We start from the raw sequence: 16808 nt of genomic DNA on the forward strand, positions 1-16808 counted from the left end.
ATGAATCCCACTGGTTTCTCCCTTGAATTGAGTTTGAAATTGAAATGAGCAGGACCCCTATGACCAAGTCAGTATCTTCAGTTGTCTTCCATATTGTGGATCTGTAATCCTTTTCCTTTGGCTTTTCAGTGCCCTTCTCAAACCTCTTTCTAGTGGAGAAGCCACGCAAAAGACCCTAAAGCTTTTAGCTGCTCCCAGACTCCACCAGAGGTCCTAGAAGGGGAGGAAGCAATATAAACAACTTCCTGGCTCATTCCTGCTGAAAGAAAAAAAAAATCCAAGATCCGGGACTCCATGTGTAGATTAGTTCTTAAGACAAAGCTGCTATTCAAACATCATTTGATAGAAGAGAGTAGATTTTAGTAACATGTAATTCAGTTGCAGAAGAAACCCTACACTAGCATGTCAGATAGGCTGATTTTTCTTGATCTTTTCCATTTATTAGCTGAAAGGGGAACTTGTGGAGGCCTCTCAGTGCTTTTAAAATTAGCTTCCTTCCCATACAGATCAATTGCTAATGGACCTCTCCAATTACTTCCCTTACAAAGCACTTGGGAATGGAGTGAAATGTAGGGTGTTTGATAAAGCCACTTGTTTATGACTGTACATTATTCATGTCCCCTTGCCTATGTGCATTGGATGGCTCCGCGGCAGAGCTCACGTGCCCGGAAGCCTGCCCCCAATCCCTCCCCCACCTCAGGGATGGTAATGTAGACCCGCAGCTCACTTTGTTGGGTTAGGCAGCAGTCGGATCTATTCATCAAGCTGCTAACGGATGTGGGAGACATCAATTCCTTGGCCAGGGATTAGATCCAAGGCATCTATTGGGCTAGGAGAAGAGGGGGGCGGATCACACAGATACCACAGAGAGAAGTGGTAGTTCTTCATAGCGGAGCAATGCAGCGTGAGTAAACTTGCGATAGGATGGAGAGTGTTTGCCAGGTGGCTGCAGAGATCTCTGGGAAGCAGAGATGCCAGGATTCTTCCTGTTGAATCTGGTACGGAGTCGTATTTGTCTTTGTCTTGTCAGCACCTAGCACAGCGCCCGATGGGTAGTAGGCACTTAATAAACATTTGTTGATTGAGTGGTCCAAAAACCAAGACTTTCCCGGTGCCAGAATTCAGACTGTTGGAAGAACAAATGGCTATTTTCCTGAGTAAGAGCTATCAGGTGCATCTGGCTTCAAGGTATCTTCATTCCATTAGGGTGCTAGGGAAGATATTTCATCGGGAACAAAAAAAAAGGTTTGTTTTTCTTAATCCCCAGTTTTCTTTGCCAGAAGAGGGCGTCAGGGAGGTAGATAATCAATAAAGCCTTTTGGGTTTTATCCTGAACATGAGGTCACATTTAATTTCCCAATTAAACTTTATTTCATTACTATTGAATTATTCTAAACATATAGTTTGGAGGAACAGGAAGGAGAAAAGTGGACTAGTGAACCCGGGGGGCAAAGAATAGCATAAATAACTTGGATGTATATAATACTTAAGGGTTTCCAAAATGCTCTCTTTATAAAAACTAGGAGGACACTTTTCAGCTGTGTAACCCTGGGCAAATCATTGAACCCTATTTACCTAACCTTTACTGCTCTTCTGCCTTGGAACTGATTCTCCCTATGGATCTAAGACAGAAGGTAAGGTTTTTGTCCAAAATTATTTTTATAAAATGAAGACCTTCGAACCAGAGAGATTAAATCTATTGCCCTGGGTAACATAGCTTGATGGTGATCAAGGCAACAGTTTACAATTCCAAGAAAATGTAGATTCCAAGATACATTTGGTTAATTGAAAGTTAACTGTACTTTATAGAAGTAACATCTATTGTATCTCATGACAACACAAACTAAAAATGGTTCAGTTTCAACTGAAAAGAGGTCTCCAAGAGAATGACCTCGAGTTCTGTGTTTAGTCCTTTTATTACTTAATAGTTTTATCAATACCTCCATAACATAAAGGCATAGGTGGTAACTTTATTCTATTTGCAGATGCCACAAAAATCAGAGGGATAGGAATGGGGTGAGATAACATATAGCAGAGTTATAATTGAAATTGATAAGCACAGCAAAAACACTTGTCCAAATCTAATGAAATGAAAATTGGGGGAGACTGGGAAGTTGTGATTTCATTAGTGCAGCTACATGTTGCTTGTGCTGGACCTAAAGTCAGGAAAGTCTGACACATTCTGTTGAAGGCATTTACTAGCTGGGCCTTGGATGAGTCATTTAACTTTCATTTGCCTCAGTTTTTTTCAACTGTAAAATGGAGATGATAATGACATCTACTTCTCAAGGCCACTGTGAGGATAAAATAACATTTATAAAACTCTTTGTAAATCTTAAAGCCCTATTTCAATACTAGTTATTGCTTTTATCATGACCATTATTATTATATAGGGAACCTTCAATGAAGAACTTTAGAAATGCAGCTTGACAATTTTTCTGCAATTTGTAGCATTAGAGATTTGCCAGAGCCACTGAAAGTTTAAATGACTTACCCAGAATAAAATATTCAGTTTGCATTTGGATGTGGCACTTGAAATCAGCCCTCCCTGATTCCCATTCTGGACTCATATGTCTTCTTTAAGATAATATTTAGCAGCAAGAAATTTAAGGTCTTACATTGCCCAGTCCCCCTAAACAAATGAATTACAAGGCACTATTATGACACTGATGATGGCAGGGAGCCTGGGACCAAAGATACAGCTGAAAAGCTCTGGGATTTAATGCTGTTCTGACAGTGGGCATCATGCCCAGCTGATACCCAAATACACTCTGGGGGGAGGAGATGTTCATTTGAAAGGGAGAGATTTACAAATCAAGAAGACTGTGATCAGAAACCTCTTTTGTGCTTAAATTGCTAAGGCTGTTGGGCAAGAATTTCACATGTTGACTAATGGATTCCTGGTCATTTCTTTGTTCTTTTTTGCATGTTATGCTTTAACATTTGGAAACCAGAATGGTCTGCATTAATTTGAGAATTGAGTTGAGAATTCAGTCCCAATTAAAGTTCTCTTTTGCCTTTTGTGTTAAATATATATATGTATGTGTATATATATAGAGAGATAGAGAGAAAGAGACAGACACACACACACACACACACACAGAGAGAGAGAGAGAGAGAGAGAGAGAGAGAGAGAGAGAGAGAGAGAGAGAGAGAGAGAATTTACCTGGAAAGGATCTAAGTGTTTGAGAGTACTGCAAGCTCAATATGTGTTAACTGTGAAATAGCTACTCCAAAGGCTAATGTGATCAGAGCTACCATTAATAGCTTCTAGAAATGAGGAGATATAATCTTGATGTATCTTACCTTAGTCATAGTGTGGTTATAGTAGTGTTCTCAGAGGATCATGCTTAGATCTGTAGGGGTCTTAGAGGTTATCTAGCCCAATCTGTTCTTTCCGTAGGTGAGAAAATATGTCACATTTAACCAGAAAGAGAAAAAAAAGATAAGATAGGGCAGCTAAGTGGCTCAGTGGATTGAGAGCTGGACCAAGAGTCAGAAGGCCTGGATTCAAATGTGGACTCAGATTCTTTCTAGCTGTGTGACCTCAGGCAAGGCACTTTGTCTAGCCCTAACCACGTTTCTTCCTTGGAACTAATACACAGTATTGATTCTAAGACAGAAGGTAAGGGTTTAAAAAAAGATAGCAAGTGAAAGAGCTGGGATTCAAACTCAGTTCCTCTGACCACTTTCCACTGAAGTTCTGGGCACCATGTTTTAGGAAGAACACTAAAAGAATCCAGAGGAGGGCAATCAGAATGGTGAAAGGTCTTGAGTTCATATGATATGAGGACTGATTGAAGGACTTGGGGATGTTCAATCCATCAAAGAGAAGACTCAGTGGAACATAACAGCTATTTCTAATATTTGAAAGGTAGTCATACTCAAAAGGAATAAGCCTTTTCAATAAAGGGGACAATGAGGAGCAAAGATGGAATTTAATTTCAAAGTGACAAATTTAGGTTTGATCACTTAAAACAACTTCCCCACATGAGGGATATCCAAAAGCAAAACAGGTTACTTCAGGGAATGGTGAGTTCTTTAACATCAGAAATCTATAAGCCAAGGCTAGATGACACATTTCTCAGGGCTGTAGCATTGGGGTTTTTTCTCTCAGGAAGAGTTGGCCATAAGACCAACTCTGAGATGCTGTGATTATATGGGCATCTTTTTAAGAAGACTAACATCTATTATACCTTACTAGAATAAGAGATTAACTGAAGCATTTAAAGTAAACTCTCTGATCATCAGTTCCTTCATTTGTACAATAAGAGAGTTTTAACTAAATGATTTATTTGAACCTCCTAGCTTTAAATTCTATCATTATTTGGATTTTAAAAATATTGTAATTATTACTATGAATATTTTCTATGATTTTTGGCACACTTTATTTGAAAGCTAATTGAAAACTACAAATTCACATGGGACAAAGGGATGCACTGATTTTCCATATACTGAAGACATAGTTAATATGTGGTCAAAATGCCCTACAAGGTTCTTTTTCTGATTATAGGACATCTGTATTGAAGGAGAGTTTTTAATGAAGTTCCTCAAATGATACCAAGTGTTCAAAATAACACTGAGGTTGAGAAATGGAGAGAGGACTGGCTTTCTAGTCAAGATGACCTGGTTTCAAGTCTTTCCTCTCATATTTCTGGACTTCGTGAACATGGAAAAACCCCTTAAGTTCTCAGTGTCCTAAGGAACTAAGACTGTGGATTGTCGGACAGTAATAGAGCTCACCCCCAATGAGCTCACGTTTTAGGAGTATAGCAGACGTATACAAATAATATTCAAATATATCTGTGATCTTATTGTTCTGGGAATTAACTCCAGTGATGAAGATCACAATTCACCCATGCCTGTCCAACCTGATGTATCCTCATTCTTTTCCTCCCCCCAATTTCCCAATGTTATCTATCCAACATTTTGGAAGACTTTCTTAATTTCCCCCAGTATTTCTGACTGGCCACCTGACAGCCTTTGTTCTCACCATCTTACCCGTCCATATGTTTGTGTACAGACTGATCACATAAACATGTTTATAGAGGATAAATATACTTGAAATGAACCCAAAATAATAATTCATCTTGAAATGGTAGGGAGTCACAAGAGTTTACTTTTATTAAATACTGGAGTGATGTGATCAAGCCCATCTTTTGGGAATATCCTTTAGTAGTTGAGTGAAGAATGGCTTAGAGACGGGAGAGACAGAAGGGAGGCAGAGACTAAGTAGGAGGCTATTGCAAGGGCCCAGGTGAGAGATGAGAAGAGTCTCATCTAGGACAGCATTTATGTGAGTAGAGAGAAGGCTAGAGATATGAGAAAAGATAGAGGTACAGTTGACAAGTTTAGCCAAAAGGTGAAATATATACAGGGAGAAGTCAAATATGCCTCCAAGTTTATGAAACAAACTAACACTATATTAACAGAAGCTGAGTGTTGAAAATAAAGGAATATATAATTCTGCCTCATGTTACTCAAATTAGATCTGACATACTCAAGGAACTAGAAGTGACTATCTGGAGAAAAGACTATTTAGAAAATATTGCAATCTTTCATATTTGAAGGACTTTAAAGTGGGAAAGAGATTATCATTTTGCTCTGATGCCAAATAACAAAACAAGATGCAACGAATAGAAGTTAGCAAATAAATGTTTTGTTTTGTTTTTTAAGGGGGAAAGTCATTATACTCATAGATTCCACTAAAAGTGGAACAGGCGCTTTTGGGAATACTGAGTTTTCTATTATTTACAAGCAAAAGCTCCATGAACATGTGTTAAAAGCATTGCTAGGGGCAGTTATGGCTCAGCAAAACAGAGCTTAGAGACAGAAGAGTGCTGGATGAAAATTTGTTCTCAGATACTTTTTAGCTTTGTGACCCTAGGCAAGTCACTTACTTAGCTCTTATGGCTTAGTCCTTACAGTTCTTCTGCCTTTGAATTTGTAATCAGTATTGATTCTAAGAGAAAAGTTTTTCGGGGATTTTTTAGACATTGATGCTCAGGGATGAGTAAGATAAGATGACCTATGAGGATCCTTCAAGACTAAGAGGTTATGATTTCTAAATCTAAAAACAGATAATACAGTAATAATAAAATTATAACTGTGCAAACTTTTTTTTTTTAAAATATATTTTATTTGATCATTTCCAAGCATTATTCGTTAAAGACATAGATCATTTTCTTTTCCTCCCCCCCACCCCCCATAGCCGACGCGTAAGTCCACTGGGCATTAGATGTTTTCTTGATTTGAACCCATTGCTTTGTTGATAGTATTTGCATTAGAGTGTTCATTTAAAGTCTATCCTCTGTCATGTCCCCTCAACCTCTGTATTCAGGCAGTTGCTTTTTCTCGGTGTTTCCACTCCCATAGTTTATCCTTTGCTTATGAATGGTGTTTTTTTTTCTCCTGGATCCCTGAAAGTTGTTCAGGGACATTACACCGCCCCTAATGGAGAAGTCCATTACGTTCGATGATACCACAGTGTATTAGTCTCTGTGTACAATGTTCTCCTGGTTCTGCTCCTCTCGCTCTGCATCACTTCCTGGAGGTTGTTCCAGTCTCCATGGAACTTCTCCACTTTATTATTCCTTTGAGCACAATAGTATTCCATCACCAACATATACCACAGTTTGTTCAGCCATTCCCCAATTGATGGGCATCCCCTCGTTTTCCAGTTTTGGGCCACCACAAAGAGCGCAGCTATGAATATTTTTGTACAAGTCTTTGTGTCCATTATCTCTTTGGGGTACAGACCCAGCAGTGCTATGGCTGGGTCAAAGGGTAGATATTCTTTTGTCGCCCTTTGGGCATAGTTCCAAATTGCCCTCCAGAATGGTTGGATCAGTTCACAACTCCACCAGCAATGAATTAATGTCCCTACTTTGCCACATCCCCTCCAGCATTCATTACTTTCCTTTGCTGTTATGTTAGCCAATCTGCTAGGTGTGAGGTGATACCTCAGAGTTGTTTTGATTTGCATCTCTCTGATTATAAGAGATGTAGAACACTTCTTCATGTGCTTGTTAATAGTTTTGATTTCTTTATCTGAGCTATTAATTCTAATTTTTCTAAGATTTCATTCACTTCTTTTACCTCTTTCTTATTTATTTTTTGATTTGATTTATCTAAATTTGATAATGGTTGGTTTAAGTCTCCCACTAGTATGGTTTTATTGTCTATTTCTTCCTTCAATTCTCCTAGTTTCTCCATTAGAAATTTGGGTGCTATATTATTTGGTGCATACATGTTGATTAATGATATTTCCTCATTGTCTAGAGTCCCTTTTAACAAAATATAATTACCTTCCCTATCCCTTTTGATCAGGTCTATTTTTGCATTGGCTTTATCAGATATCATGATTACCACTCCTGCCTTCTTTCTATCAGTTGAGGCCCAGAAGGTCTTACTCCATCCTTTAATTCTGACCTTGTGGGTGTCAACCCGCCTCATGTGTGTTTCTTGAAGACAACATATGGTAGGGTTTTGGATTCTAATCCATTCTGCTATTCGTCTACGTTTTATGGGTGAGTTCATCCCATTCACGTTCAAAGTTATGATTGTCACTTGTGGACTCCCTGGCATTTTGATTGCCTTCCCTAGTTCTAACCTTTTCTTCTTCGGCTCTACCTTTTAGTCCAGTGATTTACTTTGAATCAGTCCCCCTTGTCCCCTCCTTTGATGTTTCCCTTTTTAGTCCCTCCCTTTTTGTTCCCTCCCCCTCCCCCCTCTCTTTCCCTCCCTTTTTGTTCTCCCTCTCCCCCTCCCCCCCTTGGTTTTCCCTTCTCCTTACCCTTGTTGGGTAAGATAGAATTCAAGATCCCAATGGATCTGGATGTTTTTCCCTCTCAGAATTGATTTCCCTGAGATTGAGGTTTAAGTAAACCCCCCCCCCTCTCTTCCTCTCCTTCTTATAGGAGTTTTCTTCCCCTCCCCTTCCCCTGTGAATCTTTGTGTGAGAACCATTATTCTATTTGGTCTTTCTTTACCCCCTATTTATACATTACATTTTCCCCACATATTAGTATACATAGGTTGATATAAATGTAGTCCTTATAGAAGAGAGTTTGAGTAAAAGAAGATAACATTTTTCCCCTTTCCTTAATATTTACCTTTTCAGGTATTCCTTGCTCTTTGATTTTCGGTATCAAACTTTCCACAGAGCTCTGGTCTTTTCTTTGCAAAAAGTTGGAAGTCTTCTATTTTGTTGAATGCCCATACTTTCCCTTGGAAGTATATAGTCAGTTTTGCTGGGTAGCTGATTCTTGGTTGGAGACCCAGCTCTCTTGCCTTTCTGAAGATCATGTTCCATGCCTTACGATCATTCAGCGTAGAACTTGCAAGGTCTTGTGTGACCCTGATTGGCATTCCTTTATATCTAAATTGTCTTTTTCTGGCTTCCTGTAGGATTTTTTCTTTTGTTTGATAGCTTTGGAATTTGGCAATTACATTCCTGGGAGTTGTCTTTTGGGGGTTTAGTGTAGAAGGTGTTCTGTGAGCTCTGTCAGTGGATGTATTGCCCCCTTGTTCTAGAATCTCTGGGCAATTTTCTTTGATTATATCTTGTATCACCATGTCCAGTTTGGTGTTTATTTCTGGCTTTTCTGGGAGTCCAATTATTCTTAAATTTTCTCTTCTCCCCCTGTTTTCCAGATCTATCACCTTGTCGGTGAGATATTTTATGTTCTCTTCTAATTTCTTGGTGTTTTGGCTTTGCTTTATTAGTTCTTGCTTTAAAGCCTGGTTTTCTTTTACAGTTTGGTCAAACTGGTTTTGTAGATGCGTGAATTTCTTTTGCATCATTTCCCACTTTTCCTCCCAGAGGGCTTCCATCTTTTTGGTCCTTTCTGATTCAAATTCTTCATGGGTTTGTGGAGAGTTTCTATTTCCTTTGGAAGATTTTGGAGAATTTTCTTGTATATCTTCTTCTATCTGCTCTGTATTTTGTATTTTGGCTCCATAGAATGTGTCCAGAGTCGCCCCTTTCTTCTTATTTTTCTTGGTATTTTGGGGCTTCTGTGCTTCTGTGGAGTTTGTCATCTCTGAACGTGGAGGATTGGCTTTTCTTGTCTTTGTCTGGTGATCAGAGGCTTTAGTCCTGGGCAGATGTTGGTTCTATGAGCGTTCCCTGGGTTAAACTGAATATGCCTCACTGGAACTGGAATGGAAGGGTCGGACCACGAGGCCACACTCTCCCCCTGGCTCGATTTCCGGAAGTTGCCTTCAGAATCCCTGGCCGTGAGGCTGTTTCGTCGGCCTGCGGGGGGATGGGCTGCCGCTTCCCCAAGCTCCGAGAGCACAGACTTTCACTGAGACTTGGATAGCAGGATCCAGCCCGTGAGGCTGTCTTGCCCGCCCTGAGGGTTGCTGTTGTTTTGACCAGCTCTCTGCAGCGGAGGCCCCAGGCAGTAACTTTCACCCTGACCGACCAGCTCTTTGCAGCGGAGGCCCCAGGCAGTAACTTTCACCCGGACCGACAGGCTCTCTGCAGCGGAAGCCCCAGGCAGTAACTTTCACCCGGACTGGGACTTGGGTAGAAGACCCTGAGGGTTGTTGTTCCTCAGACCCTGCTCTCTGAGCCCGGCGCGGCTGCCGCTTCCGGGAGCCTTGGACTCTGCGCTCCTACCCCTGAGGTCCGAGGGATCTCGGGTTCTGGCTTTTAAGGGGAGCCGTACCTTTTGAACCGGGTCCAGGTCCAGGAGGAGGGTTCCCAGGGTCTGTGCTGTTGATCGTTTTGAATTTCGGCGCCTTAGGAGCTTCTAGTTTGAGATCGGTCGGGAAGGGTTTTCCGGAGATCTGAACTTCAGCTTTCTCTAAGCCGCCATCTTAACCGGAAGTCCAACTGTGCAAACTTAAGGTACAAAAATCCTCCAAATTTGCCTTGAAGAAATTCTACACGATATTAATAGTGGCATGCCCTGGTATTCATATTGCTAATCAGGTCACAAGTTGTGCATCTATTGGTGCTTTTTTATGTTTCAATCTTGAGACTAATATTAAATGAGAAATAAGAAGGAATGTATGATTTAACCAAATCAGAGCTATATTTTTCTCTTTATTTTGTTACCAAATTATTTTTTGTCCTTTATCCATTTGTCAATTCTTTTCAGCATTGAACAAAAACAAATAATTGTTGGTTTTTGTTCACTGATGTGACATTGATGATACTTTACAGATGAAGTTTAGTTCAATTTCATACTCTACTTGTTCATCATGATGAATCATAAAACAACATATTTTTCATCTTTTTCAGCTCTTAGGGTAATTTTAAAATTTTATATTCAAAATTCCTGATTTTTCTCATTTTTTCTTTGGATGAGAGCAGTAGTAGTATACTCACATAGAAATTGATTCTTCTTGGCTACTTATTGATTTAGAAGACCACAGATTAAAATTATATACATTATGAAAGGGAATTTTTATTTCCTTTGTCTATTTTAAGTTAATCAATCAATAACTTAAAGTACCCCTACTTAACATTTAGTAAGTCACTAACAAAGAAAGTTTATACCCTAAAAGGTCACAAGTACTGCCCCCAGCCCCCCCTTCGCCCAGTGCTAGGCAAATTGAAAGGCTGTGATTGATTCCTGAGGAGAGCTGATGGGCAGAGAAAAATTGTATATTAAGCAGGAGCCTGAGAGATATTTGCCTCTTCATTCTTGGGATGCCCTTAGCCTCAGAAGCATGAGCTGTAGTGGGATTCCTGGAGGCCTTGGCCTCTTGTGTGCTGAAGGTTCCTGGTGGTTTTCAACATCTTTTGGCTCTTTGGATTTTGGCTTCCTGATCCGGACTTTGGATTCTGATGATTAGGCTTCCTGCATTGGAGATTAAGGCTGAAGAGGAACATTTACTCCAGTGAGACTTTTGCCTCCTTTCAGTGAGAGACTGCCCTTTGAGGCTCAGCCTCTGTGTCATTGATTGGTCTTTGGTTGTTGGAAAGCCTGACTGGAGACACTCTCATGAACTGATGAGGTTTGCATTCACCTTCTGGAAACACTAGGTTTAGGACTTGGGATATTTTTAGGTAGCTGATATTTTTTACCTCCTTCATATATTTCCCACTTTAATATCTCTACCTTGCTATAAATAAAGCTACTAAACAGCTTACTAACTCATAGTTTAGCTTAAACCATGAACATATCAACCTTTTTTTACTCATAAATTTAATTAAACCATTTTTAATCCTTACAATTTTTTCTGTTTTTATTTTGTTAAACATTTTCCAATTATGTTTTAATCTGGTGAAGGTTGTAGTGGCTGTGAGTCTGATGCCTCTATTTATAATAGCAAACATTTTGCCAGAAAGTATGATGAGAATTATAATCACTTTTGGTAGAAGAGAAGACACATTTATACACAAATGACTTAATTTTTCTAATGGTTTTTATTCTCACTTTCTATTACAATGTGTTAGACCAAATACAATTGGCTTATTATGCTATTGATGACAAACTCCTTTTTTTTTTCCAAGATCTAGGGAATTGAAAATTTCATAATTCTAAATAAACAGTACAGAAAAGTTATATTTTATATTCATGGTCATTTTATCACTTTCATGAAACTATTTTTCATCATTGTTTGTCCCCACAATTTTATAGTAGAACAATAAAGGGAGTAAACAATAATGCCTACATGAAATGAATATGTTGATACTTCTGAATCTTTTTGCTCTATTTATTGATCCCAAGATATCATTTGGCCTTCTATTCTAGCTGGATCTTATTTCAGTTCCATTTAGTGTTCTTTTTTAATGTCCTTTTTCTAGTTCATTTTCACCTTTACTTACTTTAATAAAAGCAATAAAAAGATACTAATTTATTAGATGTGGTTGTGAGAGTAGGAGTTGACACACATCCATTAGGGAGAGAACCACGATCATCAGTTTCCTTGCCTAAATTATGTCAGTCATGAAGAATAAGTCAGCTTCACTCACTTTCATCTTAGCCTTATATTCAGATAGATGCTCTAAAATAGCCTCATTCTGCAAAGCAGTTTGCTTTCCATTTGAAGTTACTTTGTTATATACAGTAGCTCCTTTTGTTATGTTGATCTTAACAAAAATAAAAACAAATAAGAAAATTTCATGAAGATGTCACAATTATTTGTTAAATTAGTCTAAGGATAATATAGGTTGGTTATATGTATGGCAGTGTCTCCTGCAGGCAGTTAACATTTAAAAAATAATAGTTTAAATGAAAAAAAATGATGTAAATTTACTTTTATTTGTGCTACAATCACCAAAGCTTCAACTCTGACTGTCAATGATCGCTAGAAGTCCACTGTTATATATGTGCATATATATATACAAATTATATATAAACATATATACAAATAATATACAAAGTAGATATGAATGTGTATATTTGTATATGTATATATACATGTGTGTATATATGTATGCATGTTAATGATACATATCATTTCTATGTGTATACATAAAGTTTTAATGGACCTGTGATTTCATTGGCAGAGGAAGCTCCCAGTGAAGTATTTCCTCAATGAAGATTGGCACATGATCTCCAATTTCTGGTCTTAAACAATCACCAGGGTCACTGAGCTGTTGAGTTACCCCCTCAGGTCACAAAGCCAGTAAAGTTTAGAGGTAGGACTTGAGCCCTGGTTTATTCTCTTCTGTCCAGCTCATTATCCTCTTTGCAATCATGCCTCTTATTGGTTTGTATTATTGGGGCAAAAAGTTTGTGTAATCTACCCATTTTTCTACACACGGAATAAGGGGAAAGAGTTTAAAATCTTTTCTTTCCCAGTGAGACATCCAAGAAATACATGAATTGAAGTTCCAGTCTCAACTCAAAGTTGTTCACATTAAAATGGTACAATGTAAGAACGTGGACAATGAAAAAAAACAAAGAACATTTTTATTCTGTATGAAAATTTCTTAATTAGATATTTATATGGCTTTAAAACAATGAGAAGGAACTTTTGAGCATAAATGAAAGGGGATAGTGTGAATGTACAAAAATGATAAAAATATTATCTTTATAAGTTATTTTATAAAATCATCTTGATTTATCTTAATAGGCCAAGCCAGGATGCAATGCCCTATAAAGTTTCGGAAAACACTGCATGGTATCTATTTCAAAAAATGTTGTTAAAACTCGCTGAAACAAAAGTTGGATCCACATTCTGCTGGATTAATTTCATGGGCTTATATGATATTTTATATGCTAGAGCTGCAAAAATTATAACACAGGTCTAAAAGTTTCAATTGATAACAATCTAAAAAGAACCATAGCATGGGAATTGGGGATGTTACTCCATGAAAGTCCATGATTCTATATTTCTGTATCTCTTTCTTTTTCTATGAAGGAAATTTTATGGTCCTTTATGTGTATTTCTATGCAAATCTTTATCACGGGTTTTGGAAGACAGTCTTTTTTTTTTTTTTTACTCTTAAATTAAAGAGCTAGTACTTTAAAAAATATATAAAAAACAAAACAAAAACAAAAAAAACAACAAAAAACTTCTGTGGCCCTCAATTATTCCCCCCCTAGATAAGTGACTTTAGACAGAAAAAATATATCATTGTGGCTTAATGTCATGGGGGGCAGGGTACAAGTTACCATTGATAGGGCTTGCAAAAGGGAAAAGAAACATGATAACAACATAGGTAAGATAAACATGGGTTTCTTGTAAACTGCAAACTACTGGTACTGTACTGAACCTGAATAGAGAATATAGTCAGTGGAAGCATGTTCTAGCTGGGGAACAGCTCTGAAATCATCTAGCCTCATCGTTTTCAAACGATGTTGAGCCTCAGATTAGGTAAGCAACTCAGTCAGGGTTACATAGTTCATTAGTGGTAGAGCAAAGCCTTGAAACTTCCAGTGAAATGATCTTTCTATTTTACTTTTCTGATTACTATTCAAAGCTCAACAGGTTGCCAATTGAAAGCTTGCCAATTATGTGAGGCAGTACATATTTGAGGCAATAAATACTGTGCCCAAGTCATTTATCTGTTTGCTCAACATGCACCATGGTATCAAATTGCTATTTACAGAAAGCATATTTCAGTGAGGTTTAGAGCTGAAGGATTGACCAGAAATACTGCAGGAGAAGGTATGAACAATGTAACAAATCGGTTTATAGTTGGGCCACCCTTGCTTTAGGGCCATTTGAAGCAACATTTGATTTTTAATAATTAAGAAAACACTCAAAAATTGCTTCTTTGATCTATAAATTGCTTATATTTGAATGTGAATAATGCAGACCTCCCCTGTCTTTTCACCTGTAAATAGTGCAGCACTAGAGTTAAAAATAGAAACATGGGATCTTCAGCACAAATCTTTTGGGATGACTTTGTTCAGTTGATATATTAATAAAAGTTATCCACTTACTTATTTAGGGATATCAATGCTTTTTTTACAAGCCTGAAAACAACTACTTCTGATGCAGCACAGAATGAAATGAAGCACCTCATAATAGAGAAATCCTTTTATGCACGGTTAGCAGTAGGTTTCCCTGTGTAAAAGTGAAGATCTCAGTCATAGTGACTACTGGTGTTGGAGAGAATGAGAGCAAAACACTTTTCCCTTTGCTGCTTTTCTAAGTGAAAATGTATTTTTTGGAGCAATTACCTACATCAATGTGTTTATGTTTGTGGGTATGATGAATAACAAACCAAAAAGAAAGAAAAAGTGAAAAGATTACAGAATTGTGACCATTGTAAATACAATTGTTTGACCCAAAGCAGAAAACTTGGATTCTGCCTCTCTTCATCAAATAGTCCCTATTTTCTGAGAAGATCTTTTGTTTGCTACAGGATCAATGAACAGTGCAAAGAGTAAACCTCTTATCAAAATCTCTGCTCTTTTTTACAGAATCACTGGTAGTCAATGAAGGGTCACTATATTGTTAGGAGCACTGACTTTAAGCGTATATTGGTACAAAAAAAAAGTCAGTTTGGCATAAACCTCTTACAAAAGTCACATTCATTGACATGATAGGTCTCTTCCCAGGTAATCAACAAGTGATGACAAAACAGAATTCTCTATTACTTTTTGCCTTCTCTGCCATCTTTGTCTTTGTCTTCCTTTTCTGCTTTATCCTTTTCATATTTTTCTTTGTCCCGCTTTGTCACACTATCGTAAGAAGGTGGAGAGGTGGTAGAAGGAGTCACCTCATCTGTTTTCTCTGGAGTTGAGTTTCCATTAACCTTACCAAAGACCATATCTTCTTTCATAGTGAGATCAACTCTTTCACCCCCTTTGTTATATATGCCCGATATGTGCTTGACATTTTGTCTTAAGCGGTAATGTCTAAATGCTCGCTGAATAATAGTAGCAGACACTTCCTCTTGTTTTCGTTTGAGAGTAGTCGTGATGGGTTCAAAAGAAACTTTAGAAGGATTTGCAGCCACAAATCTCTCTTCCATCTGTAAACGAAGGGTGTCCATCTCTTCACTTTCACCCAACACTCGTTTTGTGAAAGCAAATAAGATATCTAGGCAGTGAATTCGGTCCCCATTTACCATGGGTAGATCCATGGCAACAAGCTGGACTTTATTAGGTTTTGCTATATGAAGGGGAGGATCTAATGAAGCTGCAAAATCAGAGAGTTTACTGTATTCGATGAACTGGGTGGCATCAGGATCAAACTTCTCCCAAACCTCATAGAACATCTCAAAGTCATCCTCACTCAAAGGCTCTGTACTTTCTTCAGTAGCAACGCTGAAGTTCTCCAGGATTACAGCAATGTACATGTTTACCACCACCAGGAATGAGATGATGATGTAACTGACAAAGTAGAAAATCCCAACAGAAGAGTTGCCACAATCTCCTTTGACAGAGCTTCCAGGATGAACTTTTTCAGGGTCACAGTCTGGGGGTCCACTGTTAAGAATGGGTGCAAGCAAACCATCCCAACCAGCTGATGTGGTAATCTGGAAGAGGCAGATCATGCTGTTGCCAAAGGTCTCAAAGTTGAACATGTCATTAATTCCTTCTTCCTTTTTAACATAGGCAAAATTGGACATTCCGAAGATGGCATAGATAAACATGACCAAAAACAGCAAGAGCCCAATGTTAAACAGAGCAGGGAGGGACATCATCAAAGCAAAAAGCAGTGTACGAATTCCTTTCGCCCCTTTAATGAGACGAAGTATTCGGCCAATCCTGGCAAGCCGGATCACACGAAACAGGGTAGGAGACACAAAATATTTTTCTATTAAGTCAGCTAAAAACATACCTGTTAAAGAATATAAAACAGAAAATATTTAAATGTAGTTGCACATACATGATGTTCTCCTGAGGTTAACCCATTTTTCTTTTTATCTTTTGCTCCAGGCTAAGAGTTCTAAGTTTTCCCTTGTCTCTAGAATTGCAATTCTAACATTCCCTCTCTGAGTCTCAATCAATACAAATTGCAAAACTGAGCTACTTTAGAGAAAACTGAGCCTTGCATTTTCATGGACTTCCACTGCATGACTTCACTGGCAATATTATGGCCAGAAGTTTACAATGTTCACTATTGGATGAAAAAATGATCCACATAAAAGGAACCACAGATTCTGGACATATAATGTTGATTAATGATCAATAACAGTACCATGGATATAACCTCCTAAAGCTGAAGAGACATTGAAGGTCATTTAATGTGACCCTTCTCTCAATGCAAGAATCCACTCTACTGGATACCTGAATGATAGTAATCCAGCCACTTCTTGTTCATCACCAAAAATATAATTATATTTATTTTGCTATACATATTAAAAAAAACACATTCATTCATTTTCTCATTGTGTAATTTAATTGCCTTTTATTTTGAAGTCCTCTGGGAAATTCATAAAA

General features: G+C 38.0%; 1 protein-coding gene and 1 long non-coding RNA gene across 2 annotated transcripts in view; one reads left to right on the forward strand and one right to left on the reverse strand.

Moving 5' to 3' along the window:
* The first annotated feature begins 663 nt into the window (after positions 1-663).
* LOC103097367 (uncharacterized) lies at positions 664-16748 on the forward strand. Its single transcript, XR_467587.3, has 3 exons — positions 664-998; positions 15981-16160; positions 16305-16748. It is a non-coding gene; the product is annotated as an uncharacterized LOC103097367 (long non-coding RNA).
* The window catches only part of LOC100016648 (sodium channel protein type 9 subunit alpha), a 228785-nt gene continuing 223288 nt past the window's right edge, over positions 11312-16808 (reverse strand). The window contains exon 27 of the mRNA XM_007494304.2: positions 11312-16206. Coding sequence (XP_007494366.1) covers positions 15014-16206 — 1193 coding nt within the window. The 3' untranslated portion in view covers positions 11312-15013. The remainder of the gene's footprint in view (positions 16207-16808) is intronic.

The sequence above is a fragment of the Monodelphis domestica genome, chromosome 4 (genome assembly GCF_027887165.1).
Source record: "Monodelphis domestica isolate mMonDom1 chromosome 4, mMonDom1.pri, whole genome shotgun sequence".
Lineage (NCBI taxonomy): Eukaryota > Metazoa > Chordata > Mammalia > Didelphimorphia > Didelphidae > Monodelphis > Monodelphis domestica.